This window comes from Choristoneura fumiferana, chromosome 9, assembly GCF_025370935.1.
Source record: "Choristoneura fumiferana chromosome 9, NRCan_CFum_1, whole genome shotgun sequence".
Lineage (NCBI taxonomy): Eukaryota > Metazoa > Arthropoda > Insecta > Lepidoptera > Tortricidae > Choristoneura > Choristoneura fumiferana.
Genome location: NC_133480.1, coordinates 6,711,352 through 6,732,366, shown reverse-complemented (window position 1 = coordinate 6,732,366; position 21,015 = coordinate 6,711,352). Strand labels below are relative to the sequence as shown.

The 21,015-nt window shown below is 36.5% G+C and overlaps 2 protein-coding genes across 3 annotated transcripts in view; one reads left to right on the top strand and one right to left on the bottom strand.

Annotated features, from left to right (window-relative positions):
• The window catches only part of LOC141431087 (uncharacterized), a 99,793-nt gene that overhangs the window by 76,569 nt on the left and 2,209 nt on the right, over positions 1-21,015 (top strand). The gene's annotated exons all lie outside the window — the stretch shown is intronic.
• On the bottom strand, positions 15,153-20,746 carry LOC141431088 (fatty acid-binding protein, muscle-like). Of its 2 annotated transcripts, none has more exons than XM_074092086.1 (4): positions 19,913-20,746; positions 17,725-17,894; positions 16,361-16,541; positions 15,153-15,352 (listed from the first exon to the last, which is right to left on the bottom strand). In XM_074092086.1, exons 1-3 carry the CDS (start codon positions 19,983-19,985, stop codon positions 16,383-16,385), a joined length of 402 nt encoding a protein of 133 aa, XP_073948187.1. In that variant the 5' UTR covers positions 19,986-20,746; the 3' UTR covers positions 15,153-15,352; positions 16,361-16,382. The 2 variants fall into 2 exon arrangements, with proteins under 2 accessions (XP_073948187.1, XP_073948186.1); XM_074092085.1 differs by having other exon boundaries at positions 15,161-15,352; positions 16,431-16,541; positions 19,913-20,065.

Genomic DNA, 21,015 nt, shown 5'->3' with positions numbered 1-21,015 from the left:
TATGGTGTAAAATTAGGTTATATCTAAGTTTTAAAAATGTAAATAAAACGTTGGCTGACTTGAAACCTCTTTAGTCTAAAATGACGTGCCTACTAACATTTTAAAACTAAAGTCATAACTCCCTTGGGGAGGAAAACTATACGTAAATCCATAATTCCCGCGGGAACAATTGAAGCCATTGTCTTTTAAAATACATGCATGGAATAACGTCATTGACGTGAAGTGTGATGAAAAATATATTTATTTATGAATCCTGAAATCAGTCCCCCATACTTTCATACCACCATAATCCTAACCGCTGTTCATGTGTGCGTGTCGCTGGCTCGGCCAATCGTCACCTCTCGCGCGAATTGTGGGCGTGGCCTCACACCCGCAGCGTCAACACGATCGATCCTATGCCGATGCTCATTTTGTTTTTTAAAAGTACCAAGTATCAATAAATACTCGGTACGCGGTGCCAGTATTTACTTAGTATTTCTTAGTTCAGCTTGGTCTTTGAAGTAGTTATACTGTAATGGCCACTTACTGGAATAAAGTAGCACCAGATTACCTACGGAATATACTATTGCCTATTGCTTACCATGGAAAATCTCTATATACTTACCTGTGTTTTCTGTGCCATTGGATTGTACTCGTATTGTATCCATGCATTTTTTTACTTAATCAGATGTATTTTATTTTTCACTTCTCATCGTCCAAAAGTAGGTCAATATAGCCTTACGAGGCGGGAGTAAAGTGAGTACTTTAGTCCCTAGGGAGTAAAAGTAATTATTTTTTTAATTTACTTCGAGTGACTTAAATATACTCAAACAGCCAGTTAGTTGCTTAGTTTTTGGCATAAAATAAGATTGTGTGTGGACCATTTTCATGACGAAAATGTAACGTTCTTAGTCTACGTGGTCTTAGTTCTATGTTTTTTCCGCATAGAAGGTGGCGCCATTCTATTTATTCCAGTTTGTGTATGGACTATTTCGCCGATGCGATTTTGTTATATCTGTGTCTGGTTGAAAAAAAAACTTACCGCGAAAACTTTGTAATTGTTGTAGAGCTATTTACCGAAATCTAGAAAGAAAGATTTATTTAAAAACCTATGAAAGTTTTATGGACTGGAGGAATAAGAAACGCATTAATTTTTTCACAGAAATGACTATTTTTTTCTCGCAATCGTAGTAAAAATTGAATTTTCACCTCGAGACTAAAAGTAAACCCTCGGATAAATAAATAGACACCCTCGCTACAGCTCGGGTGGCTAACCACCTCGGGTATATATTGGCTTATTTTAGTCACTCGATAAAAAAAATACTATTTTAATTTTGGAAAATTTATTTTAAATATTTAAAAACAATACGAAGATCCGATATGGACCATGACCTCATAATGCCACGACGACCTATAAAGTTCATACTAAATTTCATTGTAGGTTCTTGAAGAAATAAGATGCAAACTTCAATCGTTCATATCTTCCTTATTTTTCAATGATTTTTACGCCGTTAGTTTTATTTTCCAGTTTTGTATCACGTTAAATTATTCAGGAGAAAATTTGAGTTCCATTCATATTCCCTATTAGTGTTATGTTCAGTTCAGTCAAGATTGAACCCGAATCAACTAAGTCTAGTTTTCCTGCAAGTGAAAAACCATGAAAGATTGTAGGTACAATACAAAACAATATAAATATTCTTTATTACACACCAGAAATCAGTTCAAATAAGTTTTTGTTAAAAATTACATTTTTAATACAAGCTTTTTTGCTCCGTTTACCTTTACTTGCCCGAATTTCACTTGCCATACCAACGTTTGCCATAAAATATATAGAACCGTGCTGTTCTCAGGATTTTTTTAAATGTCATCATATAGAATGCAGTAGGTTAGGTTAGGTTAGTTTAATATCAACTCTGAAGAAATTACTATTTCAGAAATAAATTACTTTATGGCAAATGAAAATTCTAGAAAACGATACATTCGGGCATATGAAATTCGGGCAAATGATAGAGAACCTTTTTGCTCACTGCCCTTGCATTGTCATCCAAACTACATTTCCGTAATTTCATTGAGGAGTTCCATTCTGCGGAGACGATCCTGGCCGGAGTACCAGAATGTCACTACCACTACTACCAGATTATTGTATTGTCACCAGATTTACATAAGTATGCCAAATATCAATTTAATCGGACCACTGGAAGTGGTTCAAATTTAGCTTCCAAGATTTGAACCAAACAAATAAATAAAGAAACAGGGCAAGCTAAAGAAAAAATTGTAAAAAATTACATAGAGACACATAAATTTTATTAGATTTTGTGTAAAAATAAACTAGAAACTTCAGCTTTTTATAAACTACTTGCATTCTCATTCTACCTCATCCAACATACATATACCAAACTAGCTGTGCCCGTGACTTCGTCTGCGTGGACTTAGATTTATCGCAGCCTGCAGTTGTTGTTTTAACTGCCTAGCTGTTTACAAAAGATACCAGCCATCAAAATTTAACTAACATCATTCATAGTTTCCGAATAAAATACCTGTGACATACGGATAGACCGACAAACAAACAGACTGACAGCACCAAATGGTATACACAGATAAAATAGTATGGACAGGCCATATAGTAACCAAAACATTGTACAGGTAACCAAAGCTTCAGCCAAACTAACAACAATTCTTCTAAAACTGTTCCCTGAAATTCTTTAAATCGACGTATTTTTTTTATTTGTGAACCAATTCAACACTAGGTTAATGTTAATCCACAGAAGCGACAGCACATCAGTTTCTATATCCTTCTAAGTTAAGCCGTTTCTGAGATTAGCATGGCCAAATGCACAGACAAACAGACAAACCGACAAACAGACAATAAAAGGGAAAAACGCAGCAGGAAACTAAAGCTATTTGCAAACAATTTTTACGTTATATTCATTCGGCAGGCAATTACGACGAATGAAGCACAATTAACGAAACGAAAACGTTTTGACTACATCTTTAATTGAAATTAAGATATTATTCATGATCATCATCATCATCATTCAAGGCTTGATATGTATGTCTCACTGCTGGACTAAGTCTCCTCTCAGAATGAGAGGGCTTGGGCAGTAGTTATTTCGCGTGCCCACTGCGAATTGGGAACTTCGAATCTGATCGCTTCGCAAATTTGTGCAGATTTCCTCACGATCTTTTCATTTACCGTAAAGCTGGTAGTAAATTTCCAATGTAAGTTCGCACTTGAATTTTCAACCACTCAGAGGTGCAAGCCGGGATTTGATTGAATCCTCGATTGTCTGCTTGACAGGTCATAAGTCAAAGCACTACGGCCACCAACTGCTATTAGATGTCATTCATATTATATTCATACCTTTTTTAGGGTTCCGGAGCCAAAAAGGCAAAAATGGAACATTATAGTTTCGTCAAGTCCGTCTGTCTGTCTTTCTGTCTTTCCGTCCGTATGTCACAGGCATTTTACTCGAAAACTACAAGATCAGTGAAATTTGGAGTACAGATGTCTTGTACTATGCTTATTATGTACTTGTATTGTGCTATTTAGTTTTGTGGCACTCTATACACGTAACAGAAATTGATTTTTGAGACAGCTTTTTTGAAAATATATTAAGGATTCTCAAAAAAAATTTGATTAAGTGAAGATTTCCGGAAATAATCGCTCCCAAAGTAGCAAAAGTTGTGTGTGTGTGTGTGTGGCCGTCCCCGTCCCCCCCCCGTATCTTGTAAACCGTTTGTCCAAAAATATGCAAAAAATATGGAAAGGTAACGCTTAATAAATACCTACTTTCAAGGACGTAAGTGCCGTGAAGATACTTGTTTTTTTTAAATGGCTACGGAACCCTATTTTGGGCGTGTCTGACACGCTCTTGGCCAGTTTTTTATTATATGTATATCCGCTCCGACTACATCGATCATTATTAAAACCATTGATTGGTTCGAAACATGTCGGACAAGCCTTGTTTATGTAATACGTTAAGACCTCTTTTTAGGGATCCGTAGCCAAAGGGTAAAAACAGGAGCCTACCTATTACTAAGACTTCGCTGTCCATCCGTCTGTCTGTCCGTCTGTCACCAGGCTGTATGTCATGAACCGTGATAGACAGTTGAAATTTTCACAGATTATGTATGTATTTCTGTTACCGCTATAACAACGAATACTAAAAACAGAATAAAATAAATATTTAAGTTGGGCTCCCATACCTACAGCGTGATTTTTTTTGCTGTTTTTTTGCTCGATATTTTTTACGGCAACAGGTAGACGCTTAAAATATTCATAGATATTTAGTCGTATATTCACTTTAAGGTTAAGGTATACCGTAGGCGACAGGCTAGCAACCTGTAACTATTGTACCGTTTCTGTCAAACTTAAAACCTAATTAACCTAAAACTTAAAATTCTCCGCTCCGAAGCCCTAACGTTTGAAACGAAGACCTACCCCATTTGGGAATACAGGCGTGATGTTTGTGTGTTGTGTGTTCACTTTAAAAATAAATAATTAAAATATAATAAATGTTTAAGGGGGGCTCCCATACAACAAACGTATTTATTTTTGCTAATGTCTAATGTTGTATAGATAATGGTACGGAACCCTTCGTGCGCGAGTCCGACTTGCACTTAGCTGGTTTTTTACAAGCTTTTATTAAACTTGCCCTGTTTGATGTTTTTGTGGGGTCAAATCTTGCAAGTTCTTTTTCAGCCACTTACAATGGTCGGATTGACTTAAAAATTTGTTTTCCACTTATCATGCTCGTAAAGTTCGAATTTATGCTAGATCTAGGTGACATAAAATGACTTTTTATGCTCTAGTGCATAAAATAAAATCTTCGTCTCAGACCAAGGTAATCTGGCGTCAACAACCACAAACAAAGAAGTTTCTTAGTTTATTTTTTAATACATTTTTAATTTATATAAAATAAAAATCAATCAAAATTAATCATATAACTAAAAATGTATAATTATATATGGTCTGTCCCAGAATTCGAGATACTAAAATGACGTTTCATGTGTTACCTGTTTTTTTGCGTCTCATAAATAGTGATGTGCCGCAACCGGTTATTACCGAAAGATTTTGTAGGTACCTATATGTATGTATGTCGTAAAATATTAAGATATAAACGGATCCGTGATGTACTAAAATGTAGGGCACTTAGGACATTCTAGAAAAGGTAAAATAGGTCTAATAAAAATGCGACCGTTTTCGAGATATTTCGACTTTTTATAGATGTTGATGTTTAAGTTTCAATTTCATTCTAAGTAAGTTTTACATTAACTAAATAATATGAAAATAATGAATATTTGATTTATTATTCTATGATATGAATATCTAAATAAAAACACGAGAAAACGCACTGATCACGTCCGATGACAATACGAGTAAAGTAACGAAAATCGGTTGAATACCACTTGAATACGAAAAACATGAACAATGACGTTGTGTGATATCTGAGGGCCTACTCCGGAATTCTAAAATCAAAGTTCGTACCATAACGTCCCTCTCACTTACGTATTAAATTAAATAGTAGTGTCAGAAAGGACGGAACGACACGAACTTCGATTTCGAATTTCGTAGTAGCCGTGCTGGCCCTAACTACGAAATGCAAACTCGAACTTCGTATGTTGCCGTCCCGCTGACGCTTATCTCATTCAATACGCGAGTGAAAGGGACGGTGTCATACGAACTTCGTTTTTCTACTTTTGTAGTGCCCCTCTGTATTATTTTTTACGTTGGCACTAAGTGATGAACATTGTATTTTTACCTGTGCTTAGATTTCATCACTTTATCGTATGATAAAGTAAAATGGAAAGTAGAATATTGAATGCATTAATGTTATTTTTGCTATCGTAAAATAAACATTTTATCGGTTATTTAAGAAACCGAAATCACGGAGCAGCACTGTTCCTTTTATGCTGGCCACATTATTTTTACGTTTGACATTTCAGACTGTCATTTTAGTATCTCGAATTCTGGACAGACCATAGTAAAGCACGAAAAATAAAATGTACATAGTAAGTGAACAATTGTTTCCACTGTTGTTATTTCATTTCCTCGCCATCGAAGTGAAAAGCAGAGTGTAAAACTCGCCGTACCGGCTCGGGTGGCTATATGAACGTCTTGGGTAAAATGGCTCGTTTTATGCTCTTGTTGTACAATCTACTATAGTTATCTTATGTAAGTTGAATGAAACTGTCATCTAAATGAATATATCGCTAAATTAATACGAACTTTCGACAAGATGAGATAAGATCATTTATTTGTCTTAACTGTGGAGGTAGTGTATATCATTTTAGTTGACAGACGTTAACTGACTATCTTATCCATATTAGGTATGTTTATGATACTAGCGATATTTAACTTAAGAGTGGCATTATAGACGCTTTTAAGGGTTCCGTACCCGAAGGGCGACCAATGGAACCCTATTACTGTCGCTTCGCTGTCTGTCTGTCTATCTGAAAACCGTAATACATAGCCAGGTGAAATTTACACATAACATAGTGTATTATTGCCATTATAATAACAAGAAATAAAACATACTAAAAAATTAGACGTTCGTCATACAAAAAACGTATCGTTGTCGTTCTATCTAAATAACGTTTAAACACAGAAATGTCAAATTCAGAATGATAATAGACAAAATACTGCTAAAACCGTTGATTCCGCTGAGCACGAAACAGCAGCTATTTTTATTCCTGCCTAATAAGGCTTCCGTAAAATTAATAGAGCAGCGCTGAAACGAGGCGGCAAAGGGGAAGTGTATTACAACACCGCTGCGAGCACTGGCTGTATTAATGGTAATAGCCAGCTTTCCGCCCGGCGGGCGCGACCGCAAAAGAATTACCTACGTTTTTAATTAAGTTCAACATTTGAAAATGAAATGAAAATCGACGTAAAAAAAATCGATATAATGATAGATACCCGGAATTTGATCTATCTCCAAGTTAAGTCGATATGAGAATTTGTGCGTATGTCAATGCAATATGAACAAAGCAACGTCAGCAAAAACCCTGTATCCTACTAATATTATAAATGTGAAAGTTTGTGAGTGAGTGAGTGAGTATGTTTGTTACTTCTTCACGCTGAAACGGCTGGACGGATTTGAATGAAATTTGGCGTAAAGTTAGTTTATAACCGGGATTAAAACATAGGATACTTTTTATCCCGGTATTCCCACGGGTGTAACCGGCTAGCCGGTCGGAGAAATGAAAAGGCGTGTGGTTACAAAATAAAATATAATACAAAAGAAAAATATATACAATTATTTCAGTCAGCACTGCTCTTGTAGATAAATTTAAAAAAACACTGGCCTGAGGCTTGTAGGATAGGTAGGGAAACAGGGCAGGGTGTTGAGGTAGCCTCGAAGCGTCCAGTCGCGACGGCGATCTGCTCCGAGGCAGCAGAACGGAGAGGAAGTGGAGATGATGATTTGGATTCAGCAGGAAAAAGGAAGGGCTGGAATGAAACACCCTGCTTTACTGCTTGCTTGCAGCACCCATCCAAGCCTCGTTTTAGTGTCGGACCAGCGAAGAGAGCTAAACGAGACTTGGATTAGGTTTTACAAAATGTACACAAGAAATAAATGTTAGAAGTAGATATAATAATATTTACAATACCTGCAATAGTGGCAGCCCTTATATTACAAGTAGTAGTCAGTGAAATAGCTATCACCGAGTAAATAATTAATATTTTCTTGTAAAGAAATCAAATTTCGGCTTACGCCTTGCCAAATAGTAGAGCCAATGACAGGAAAAAACAAAGAGTATCAATAATTTAGAATTTAGATTTTTTTTCTTTTGTAAGCGGCCAGTTGCGCACCGCGGAGGTTTGCCATGTTACAGTACCCCGCGCGCCCAGGAGAATTTTCTGAACGCAGAAGGCGGAGGAAAATTCGGTGAAAATGGAAAAAAAACTGCAGTAAATTTACAATATTTACAACTTAAAGTCTTTAATATGCCACCTTCCGATAGCACGACCATTTGATCAGCTAATTCATATACAAGAGGTGACAATTCTTCAACACTGTACACTTTACAAACTTAGGTGCCAATTTGGCGCTAAAATATTTACCAGCGTCACTAAGCTGATAGTTACGACGCCAAACAACATCGCCCTCATTGAACTCAGCTTGCTTACGCCTCAAATTATAATATTTACAGTTTTTTACATGCGCATCCCAAAGCGCAGCTTGCACCTTGTCGAAATAGGCGACAAGTGGCCTAAGTTTTCCGCGTAAATATCTCGGGTGCGAAAATTAAGTCGTCGTAGTCGACGTTGGTAGAGTCGGCGGCGCCGTATAGCGACCCGCACGGCACGAGCTCGCGCCCAAGACCAGCAACGCAGGGCTGAAGCCTGTTACTTCGTTGACACTCGAGTTCATGGCAAACTGAATTTTGGATATATGTAGATCCCAATTTCTGTGATCGTTTTCTACAAACGAACTAATAGCAGATATTAAATACGTTGTAACGTTCGACAGAATTTACTTGTGGACAATATTTAGGCGTAAAATGAACTTGAGGATTTTATACCTAGCAAAAAGTTCCTGCAATTCATGACTAATTAGCTGGCTACCGTTGTCCATAATAAGTGTTTGAGGAATACCGTATACTAAAAATATGTATTCTTCCAAAATTTTATAAATTATTTTAGTTGTGGCCTTCTTAATAGGAAATATCAGACAATATTTAGAAAAACAGCAATTCACAACTAAAATGAAGCGATTTTGAGTTCGAGTCATGGTAGTGGACCAACCAAGTCAATGGACAGGCACTGAAAGGGCCGACAACACTCTTTTGGTTTCCCATAATACCTAAAGTTTGATGATTTTGATACTTATATGCTAAGCAAGTTTCGCAATCAGAAATATTTACAATTATTTCAGTCAGCACTGCTCTTGTAGATAAATTTAAAAAAACACTGGCCTGAGGCTTGTAGGATAGGTAGGGAAACAGGGCAGGGTGTGAGGTAGCCTCGAAGCGTCCAGTCGCGACGGCGATCTGCTCCGAGGCAGCAGAACGGAGAGGAAGTGGAGATGATGATTTGGATTCAGCAGGAAAAAGGAAGGGCTGGAATGAAACACCCTGCTTTACTGCTTGCTTGCAGCACCCATCCAAGCCTCGTTTTAGTGTCGGACCAGCGAAAGAGAGCTAAACGAGACTTGGATTAGGTTTTACAAAATGTACACAAGAAATAAATGTTAGAAGTAGATATAATAATATTTACAATACCTGCAGTAGTGGCAGCCTTATATTACAAGTAGTAGTCAGTGAAATAGCTATCACCGAGTAAATAATTAATATTTTCTTGTAAAGAAAATCAAATTTCGGCTTACGCTTGCCAAATAGTAGAGCCAATGACAGGAAAAAACAAAAGAGTATCAATAATTTAGAATTTAGATTTTTTTCTTTTGTAAGCGGCCAGTTGCGCACCGCGGAGGTTTGCCATGTTACACGGGATAGGGTTAATATCTCGAAATAACAACCTCTGGGCTTAGAGTCATGAAATTTGGTATGTGGGTAGTTGGACGTTTGGAATAACAGATAGGTGACTTTTTGACCCGATATTCCCACGGGATACCTAGGGATAAAATCTTGAAATAACAACCGCGGGGCTTAGAGCCATGAAATTTAGTATGTAGGTAGCTGGACCTCTGGAATAACACATAGGCTACTTTTTATCCCGATATTCCCCCGGGATAGGGATAAAACCTTGAAATAATAATCGCTGGGCTTAGAGTCATGCAATTTGGTATGTAGGTAACTGGACGTCTAAAATAACACGTAAGGGACTTTTTGACTTGATATTCCCACGGGATACCTAGGGGATAAAATCTCGAAATAACAACCACTGGGTTTAGAGCCATGAATTTTGGTATGTAGGTAGCTGGACTTCTGGAATAACACACAGGCTAATTTTTATCCCGATATTCCCACGGGATACCTAGGGATAAAATCTCGAAATAACAACCACTGGGCTTAGAGCCATGAAATTTGGTATGTAGGTAGCTGGACCTCTGGAATAACACATAATCTATTTTTTACCCCGATATTAAATTTCCAGGGGAATTTTGTAAAATCCCGAAAATTTCAATTGCAGCTACCACACCGAATAGTTTACGCGTGCGAAGCCGCGGGTAAAAGCTAGTTATAAATAAAAACATTACTTAATTACTACAATACATGGCCCAAATCAAAAATGTTGAAACTAATTAAAAACATAGGTAATTCTTTTGCGGTCGCGCCCGCCGGGCGGAAAGCTGGGGTAGCTATCATTATATCGAAATTTGTTACGTCGATTTTCATTTCATCGAAAATTATTCCATGAATTTCATTACCTTTTTTTTCTAACACATAATCTTCAATACATTACTTTTTATATAATCGAACGACTTTTCTTCGTAAATCGTTTCGAATCTGTCTCAAATCGTAGCATAACGATTCATCGAATTTACCTGTCATAGAATTATCAGTTATTAATAGTATCAAATTATCCAAATGATTCACAGACGGTACGTCCTATATATTATTATTGCTACGAACAATGTTTCATCGCGGTCACGTTTCATCGAACGATGCATTTGCTATTATTGCAGCTAGTTTAGAAAATATATTGCAGTCAGTCGTAAGTTAATATACAATTACCCTCTATTTAAGAATCTAAAGGCAAAGATCATTTTCAACTTTCCTGATCGGAAAGTGTAATTTTCATGGGTAGATAGCCGGGTGGAAAATTGCGTTTTCATCTCTAGGGTGGAAAGTTTTTTTTTTCGATTGGCCATGTATTGTTGGCTATGTGTTTGTTGGCCATGTCTTTGGCTTTTAAGCGATAAGACCGCCTATTGTCTACCGTGAATCTAAGTATTTATATTATAAGTTTTTTACTGCTTTATGGTGTGCAATAAAGAATATTTGTATTGTATTGTATTGTATTCGAAGATAATTGAGTTATGTCAATGACACTTTTTTTCACGTTTCGGCATGGCCATCTAGATGCACGTCGTGACGAAGGAGCTTATATACAACACTGGAGGTTGAACGCCGAACATCCGTTTGAAACAAGAAATTTGATCTTTATTACGTCACGAACATATTCCATCTGTTTCTTTAGTTAGGTTAAGAAAGAGATGGAAGTCATTCGTGAAATTATGTGAAAGAGATGGAATATATAAATAAGTAATAAAGTCAAACTTCTTCGTTCGGCGTTCAACCTCCAGTTTTGTAGGTATATAAGCTCCTTGGTCGTGAACAACTCGATTTTTTTTTATAGTTGGCCGTGGCAAGAGGCCAGGTCGAAAAGGTACCGAAATTCAATTTATTATTATTCTCATTTTTTTGTACTATTTTACTTTCCTCACAGTCGAAATGAAAAGTAGTGTCTTACTCGGGTGAAATTACCCATTTCCCTCGAACTATCTCAGGTGAAATGAGTCACTTTCCACCCTTGGTTATCAATCTACTATTGTGAAGCAATATTATCCGGGCTGCTATAAAAAAAACACCTAACATGAACCTAACCTAACCTATCCGAGTCGCTTCTGCTCCGAACCGTCTTGCTAGCTCGCTTCGCTCGCTTGCAGAAATCAAACGTTTTTTTTTCATTTGGCACGCATGATATTATTCCATCTAATATTAAATTAGAGTGTTTCGATGAAATGTATTGTCATAGAAACGTATTATCAAGTACGAATTTCTGTGTATAATAATTTTAGGAACTGAAACTTACGATGAACCAAAATTATAGTAAAAGCGATTCGATGAACGACTATGTCGATATACAAATAAAAAGATTTAGTAAAATTCGATGAGTTGATTCTTGTGTAAAAGGTAATTCGAGCTATTGTATGAGCGATAAAACGAAGTTCGATAAATGATTCCTAAGTGATAACAAAATTCTGCTAATAGTGTTATGGGAAAAGATAATCGATGAAACAATTTTCGGTAAAATGATGGATTACCTCAAATTCCACTTACATTATTTTCAGCAAGCATACAAATAAATATATAAGATGAAGTCAATAAAAAAAAACAGATGTATGTTGAATTAGCTATTAGCATTGTACTTTTATGTTTTTACTAGCTTTTACCCGCGGCTTTGCTCGCGTGAACCATAAACATTTCAAAGAAGCAAGCAATTAAGCAAGCATGCAAGTGAGCATGTAAGCAACCATGCAAGCAAGTATGTAAGCAATCATACAAGTAAGTATGCAAGCAAGCATTCAAGCCAGAATGCAAGCAAGCATGCAAACAACAGATCAAGCAAACATACTCCCAAAGGTGCAAGCAATAACGCAAGCAAGCATACAAGTTATTTATTTTAAATATTTATCACTTCGCACGAGTAAATTTACAGATTAGATACAGCGGTTGAATTGAGATTCTGGGATTTTAAAAAATTCCCGTGGTAATTCCCGAAAATTACGTCGTAGTTTTCATTGACGTTGCATTAAAAACAACAACCATCCCAAATTTCATTACTCTAATCTCAGTGGTTGTTATTTCGAGATTTTATCCCTATCCCGTGGGAATGTGGGGATAAAAAGTAGCCTATGTTTTATTCCAGATGTCCAGCTATCTACATACCAAATTTCATGCAAATCCGTCCAGCCGTTTCACCTTGAAGGAGTAACAAACATACTCGCTCACTCACAAACTCACTCACTCACTTACAAAATTTCGCATTTATAATATTAGTAGGATAGTAAATCCAGTACAGTACACCTAGAAATTTAATGTCGCTCGGGACTCGTCGGTTTTCTTCGTTTTCCTGAAGATTCAAATGAGAAAGAAAAATAAAACCGAGTTTTTTTTTGACATTAGTAAACTAAGTATATGCGATGCGGTTGTGATTCTTGATAGACGCATTCCGTATGCTAACTGCCATCTCGTTTCATGAAAAAATAAATAGCGTTTTAAAACAACGTGGTAATGATAAAGTAGGTATACCCAGCTGGTAGACATCCAACATAGCTGCCGGAAAAGTAAAAATAATTACTGCCTTCTTTTTTCTTTGGGGCAAAAAATCCCTGAATGCTACCACAAACAACCAACAATATGTACACCGCTCTAAAATACCAGCTCAAAAGCGTACTTTAGACTGCCGGGGGTAAATAATAAAAAGTGAAAACGTGACATTTCCTACATTTAGGCACCTAAACCGTTGGCAAACATTCCGGGGCTCGAGTAATGAGGGGGGGGTCAGGGGGCTCTAAACAAAAGGTGCGAGCCCCCCTCCCGCATCGATCCGGACTAGGGGCGGGCGGTAGGGGCACCATGAGGCCTCGCATTGAGAGACTTGGTAGAATTTTATCTAAGGCCAGGTTAAGACAAAAGCTGTTTCAATTTTTTTTCCATTTAAGACTTCGAGGGTTTTAATGTACCTGCAAATTAACTAGAGCTTTCTTATTAAATTGGATTAACTCAACATTTAAATTTTTTAAATTAACTCACTTCTGAGCCTCTATTTTTCCAGATAAGAACAATAAATAACTATTCAAGGTAAGAGTGAAAAGGCTGTCGCTGAACCAGTGAACAGTGCTAATTACCTCAACTGCACTTATTGTCAGGTGGAATAGAGGTCAAACGCTAGTCAGTTTAGTAGTAGTCAGTAGTCAGTTGTGTTTCGGCGTGGAGAGTATGACAGCCGGTGAAATTACTGGCACTTGAGATATCCCATCTTAGGCCTCTAGGTTGGCAACGCATCTGCAATACCCCAGATGTTTAGGGCGGTGGTGATCTCTTACCATCAGGAGACCCACTTGCTCGTTTTCCATCCAGCCAAATAAAAAAAACCCAATTGTAAAAAAATAGATAGTGCTTGAAATAAGATATTAGCCGCTCATATTTTAAACAAACTTATTAACAATTTAACTTGTTTAATAAACGTCAATCCAGAAGCTTTGGCCATATTTTTTTATTCGAAGGTAAATATTTTTTCACTTGTTTAAATATTCTTTAATCAGCCACGTACTCAAAAATCTTTATCTAACCAAGAATTTAATCTCCGATAAACTTGATGTTTTGACATTGTATACATATTTATCAATCAAGGCGTGTAAAAAAAAAAAAATGTAAGTTTATTTTATGACATAAACTTTACAATTAGTTTGAAGAGCTAACGTTCCCGCAATCATTGAAATCATGAAGTGAAATTAGCAGCTGCTATATGTTTAAGTAAATATCTTATTTTGAAGTAAAACCCAGAACAGAATCTCTTCTCTTGAATAACAAGCTTCTTTAGTACAAGTATGAAGCGCGACTCCCTCCAAATGAAAACCTGTGGAGTGGATCCAATGTCCACGACTCCACGTCCCATGATAAATGACATACTTCTCTGGTACTGGTAGATGCGTCGAAGTATCGGCCGCTAGTCAAAGGTAGGTAATCACAGTCTACATACTGTAACAATATATGTCTAACTAAGCAACACACTTGTTCATATCCAAGAAAATTGGTCGTCGCGGTCACCCTACACACAGGGTGGTTGTGCTTTTTTGCAGCGCGTGTCACTTGTGCGGCGGGGCGCGGGCGCGGCGACCGACACTGCGGGCGTCGGGATCCGGTGTCCGGGCGCCGGGTTGCCATGGCGACGACACCGCGACACCCAACACCCGACACACCACCCCACGACACAACGAAAACCAACCCTAACACCGGCGGAGAAGCGCCACGATTGCTCACTTATATACCCCCGACCGGGGGCTCGACACATAGGGGCTGACTACATAAGACGATACGGTCAGGCGATGTAAATAACGCGAGATAACTTCGGGAGGGTCTAATGGAATAGGGAATCGTGTTTTGGAAAGTGCCCCGGAGAGAATGCTCTCGGTTGTTAGCCGCGGTAAGGGGCTTCCATTCCATGTTAAGTGAAAGTCGATATAGGGATTAGGCCGGCGAAATTTGATTATTAAAACGTTCGTTTAATAGTGGCTATGGATATTCGGGCAGGCTTCGTTAATAATTCGCGGGGCTTCTATAGGTATCATGTGTAATTATTTTTCGGGTGCAGCTGAAATCGAATATTTAGAGACCAAAGCTGAATATTGGGATAGGTTGCGTAGCGTTAAACTTTGCTGTTATATCGTTATTCGGTTCTAGAATATTAAAAATTTAGTATGTCATATTCAAACCGTGAAATATGCCGTACGGTGCAAATTTATACTTAATATTTTTAAATAATTTCACGCCTGTTTTTACCAAAAGTATATTGACTAGAAGTAGTTCGAATTGTACACAATTATTTGACTACCGTAAAAAAATCTTACACGGTAGTTGTAGCACCTCTGCTGTTTAAGATACGTTTCTTCGTTTTGTTTTACTCTACCAAAACGTAGCGTCGTATTGCTGTTTTACTGTAACCTTCGGCTGTAGTTATCTGCAAGAAATATATCAATAATAAGAATCATATACTTACTACCACTACTAGGTACAATTGTGTTAGTAAATATGAGTGAAAATCACGACAGTATACTCGTAAGAGATTATAGTGAAACATCTTTTTTGAAGCACAGTCTGTGATTGCCAATTTTTTGAGCAATGAACTTCTTTGACTGTGGCTTTTTAGCTATATAACCACGTCGTGTTTTATCGTGGCATCTCTATTTTTCTTATTATTAGCTCTATGGTCATTTCTCTATACGAAACAGTATCAGGTAAACGGGAACAGTCATAGAAAAAGACGCTAGAGAAGGACATGTGGGAACGGGGGTGTGTAGAATCGATGGTAAAGTACCAAGACCTCCTAACAGATAAATCTCGAACAACTGCAACTGCAACTTAGGAGGTTAATCTAGGGATGCTAAGGTCCTCAATTGCATGTTAAAAATCATTCAGTCAGGAGGTATGATTACTTCACCGTCGAAATGACTTTTGTGTCAATAATATTGCTGGCTGTCTGGCCTCCACACTGGTGCCCATATTATCTAACGCGCTAACATTTGCGATCGCATTCACCATCTCTTTCTACCCTCGTCTTCTACCGTGTGACAAAAGATATGGTTAAAACGATCGGTATTTCAAGTCCGTTAGAAAAGGTCTCTGGATCCATAACACAATGTAAAATCGCTTCCGCTTGGTGTATTTTTAACAGCAACGCGAAGCGTATTAAAAGTTTTAAACCATAAGACCACCTACATATTGCCTGCCTAGCCTTTTTATTTTTGTAGGTAATCTTATTGTAAGTAATTATTTTATTTGTGGTGTTCGCTAGAGAATATGTTTAAGATTAAGAATATATTTTATGTACCTATGACAAACGTTGTCACGAGAAACAAAATTATGAGAATAACTTGCAAGATTTGACCCGAACATACATATAGATACATACTTTAAACGTTGCAAGTTAAATAAAAGCTTAAAAAAAGTGATACGGTTTTATACGTACCTGGATCATTCTGTTATTGAAATTATAGTGTTGTAGCGGCAAGAAACTGTAGTAAAAGTAAATGACATACCACAATCATTTGGTCCGGGTAAAATTCACGGACGTGCTTTGAGATTCTTCCGTTTTCTTCTGTCTGTATGTGGGTCATTTTGTTGCCATCTATTGTTATTAGCGATTTTACCTGGAAATCGAATTTACATATTATATGTAGTACTTAAATAATAATTACGAAGATACCTATTGGATAATAATTTCATCTAAGTACATACATAACGTCTTTAGATAATCAATTTGAATAGATTACACCGGTCTACAGCATTTTTGCGCACGGCATATTCTTAATTATTTTTTATTGCTAGAAATAAAAATAAGAACAAAAAATAGTTCTGAATTTGCTTTTATGTGTAAAAAATGAACAGCGAGCGACAGCGCGTAAAGTCAAAGTCAAAATATATTTATTCAATTTAGGCTATACTCCTAAAAAGCACTTATGAATGTCAAAAAAAAACTACGGAAAAACCTCTGCTGAGAAGAATCCGGCAAGAAACTCAACGAGGTATATTTTTTTATACAAATTTGCAATATTATTAAATGATATCTATACATCACAAGTATTTAACAGAACTTTATTTTTAACACAGTAGGTTCGCTATTTGAAGGGATCGCCAATGCGGATCGGAATTATTTTCAAATATCCCTGTCCATGATATAATCATTAACTTTATAATACGCCTTAGATATTTATGTCTTCTTGAATAGATCTGAATTTTGTATCCGTTTCATTTGTAATATTTTTTGGAATTTTATTATAAAAACGCAAAATGGTAAAATCGCTAAACTTTCTAAAAAGCAAATATTTTCGATTTTTAATCGCACCATTTATTTATATAGAGGTATTTTTGCTAATATAAATCATAATATATTAGTAAAACCCATAAAAAAAAATTTTTTGTTGACCGTTCTGCAGCGGTACAGGAATTAAATAGTTCTACTGTATGTATGTACTCTACATACATCTGTCTATTCAATATCTAATACCTTTAAACGAACAATTCTTGTACCTATATATGTAATTATATATATTTCGGGGATCTCGGAAACGGCTCTAACGATTTCGATTAAATTTGGTATGTGGGGTTTTCGGGGATGACAAATCGATCTAGCTTGATCTTATCTCTGGAAAACGCTTTTTATCGAGTTTTAGCTCGAGCAAAGCTCGGTCGCCCAGGTACTACGAGTAATACTTGATTGCCGTCCAATAACGACGTTAGGTTACTGGTAAACCTGTTCTAAACCATTAACTTTTTGACCAAGTAGGTACGTGATTAATTCAAACTAAACTACTTTACCCAAATACTCTATACCTTAACGCCATCAGGCTTGGTCTCCTCAAATTCTTCGCCAGGCGTAAATGTCATCTCAGAGCTCGTGAGTGGAGAGCTGAAGCTAAAGGTATAGGTTCCGTCGTCGTTCTTTGTCAGCCAGTGCTCCTGTCGCAAGGAACGGGCCGCCTTGCGATGGAGGTATCCTTTACCTACGGGGAAACAAAAGAAGATGACTGAATCTGCTCCTAATACGATGATAGTATTTCGAAAACTGGACGCAAATAACGCTCAGGAACCTGAGGCCGTATTGCCTAACGTCTCTGACGTTCGCGATCGCAATCAAATGACAGTTTTTGTATGGGAAATCTGTCATTTGATTGCGATCGCGAGTGCCAGAAACGGTAGGCAATACGGCCTCTGTTTTATATTGATAGGTACAAGAAGATTAACAGAGAGGTAGTAGTTAACTGTAGAGATGGGTAGCTCACGAATGATATACACAAAAGAGCTACGAGTATATCAGTTCAAATCCAAATGTATCATCTTGTCATTTAGCTCACTTACTTACTCACTTAACTTGCACAGACTCTAATTCTGATGTTAGACGTCAAGATCTTTGGCAATGTTGTTTCGTTTCGTTCTGCAAGCTACTGATATAGTGAGCTAAATGAGTGATATATATCTCGAGATACATATCAATATTTTCTTTAAAGTGATTAGTTTTTCCCATCTCTAGCTGTAAAACCTGGTTAAGGCTGAAACGCTTTATTTAGATATAGATCAAAGTAAAGTTCGAGGTCAAAGATATCTTTACACTTTTAGTACCTATCTTTCACAGTAGGTATCCCATCTGATAATTTTACACAAAAATTTAAACATGAAGTGACAGCAACAAGGTAGTACCTCACTGTATAGGTAGAGTCATTCACGATGACGCGTGCCGTGGTTCTTATTATAAGGTCATTAATGTCTAGTTTTGACAAAATCACGCGTCTTCGTGGATGGCGCTAGGTATAAAGATATCTTTGTCGTCAACTATACTTGATCATGATCACAGAACAGTAAACATATTGACGCAAAGGCATCGCAAGGTTTGTATGTGTGCAAACATATTGAAGCAAAGTCGTATCGCAAGGTTTATTACTCGTATGTGTGTTTCCCTAGTTTGTACGCAGTAACAGTAGTGGAAGCGCAGGTCCTAAATTTTACGTGGGCAAGATAAATTTTTCGAAGTCCTATGATGGCACACCACATATTAGATGGTTGATTTTTATTTAAATGAACAACCAGAAATAAAGATATTGTAATAATAAATAAAATAGACAAAATACTTTTATCTATTCAATTAATAAATTAATTTACTGAACAGATTAATGATTTTGCACTAAATATCAATAGTCGGGTAAATGGCGTCATTGTTTACACTTTTCATAAATTGGATTGATATATAATATAAACCATTTAATAGCAGATGAAGAGGGATAGTATAGTATGAACTTCGGATTTCGAACTAGGTAGAAAACCCCCAGGCAGTTCGATGTACCTTTATTTGAAGGTGGTTTACTGTTCTATATTTCCTTTGGGAGTTGAAATATCTTAATCGTTGATCAGGTAAACTTATCGTTCACGTACAATTGAATATTTTATGTTTTATTTTATTTATGTAACAGACAATTTATCGTGATAACAAAGTTGAATACACGATTAAACAGACGCTCTCGTTTCCATAGAAAAACATAATCCTTTCCATAGAAAAACATAATCCAACACTAATAATTATATCTGGCGAGGTGAATTAATCTAAATAAATAACTTCAGCCTCCTGGATCTCAACTCATTGTCAATTCTAATTATCTACCTATACATAAATAACATCCATAACTTAAGTACAGTCACCTGCATTAATATCTGCCATAACGGAGCATCTGCAGTATCTGAAATATCGGACACGAATCCATTTCTAGGATCACCAGATATTTTTAGAGTAGGACATCAGATATTTTTATATGCTCCGCAAGGGTAGATATTAACGCAGGTGACCGCACAAATGTTTAGTTTAATGGTACACAAATCTCATGGGATTGATAATGATGATGATGATTAAATCTGAGTCAACCCCTCACAAAAATAGAAACAACAAGACCCTGTCTTCTGTCTTCATAAGCTGGATAGTAACTAGTTCAATTTCAATTAAACAATAACCAACTTGTAAACAAGAAAATCTTACCAATGAAGACGAGGTATTCCTCAAAGTTTTCCGAAGTTGTCAAAGCGTATTTTTTTCCCAGAAACTCTTCCATTATGTATATTAAAAATCCCTCACATTTAGTCCACGTCTGTACACTGAAGCACTGGCTGTTGAATGTTTAATCTTTATTATATTTACTGTTATCAAGAGACGTACTTCCGATAGTAAAATATCTTATCTGCTAGATAACCAGGACAATATTTTCTTGACAACCTATGCACTTTTAGTTTGACATGATAAGAAGGATATAAGTGATTTTATTTTATCTACATGCATATCATAACTTCCCTATTATATGTTCAGAAACGACTATCAAATGGCCTTTATTAAGAAACCTGGTATCTGCGGGTGCATCTTAATGTTCACATTAAAGTACAGTGCATCTTAATGTTTACATATTGTAGAAAACTTATGACATGCATGTAGATAATAATTATTATTATAAATAAAACTTTAGTTTTTTATTATCTGTTTTATTTAAGCTTTGGTAGGTACTTCAAACTAGTTATCAGTAACACTAACTTAAAAATACAGGCCATATCTGAACATATTATAGAAAACTTATGATATGCATGTAGATAAAGTTATGTATGCGGCTATACATAATTAGGCATTAAAACACTCGTGTGATCTTATTATGAAACTCGCCTTCGGCTTGTTTCATAAAACCACACTCGTACTTTAATGCCTCTCATTATGCACCAGCCACATAAATAACTATTATGACACTCGCGATCACAATCAAACGACAGTTTTTGTATGGGGAATAGTGTCATTTGATAGTGATCGCGATCGTCAGAAACGAAGTGCAAAATTCGAACTACATCCCTGTAAAAATCTAGATATTTAACCCATGGCATTTTTAATCTTTCATCTATAGGTCTAATTCTAATTTACTTTCCTTTGCAAGCCTTCATAGTTCAAAAAATTACATACAATTAGCAATTGGCTATACTGATTCTGCTATGTTTCTTGCGGCTCAATCTTCTTCCCAGTTATGGTCTTTCCGAAAGCGCTGGTAGTATAAACTATTTTTTATTTTTTAGTCGTGAACTAGAAGCATGTGGGATCTTAATGAGTAA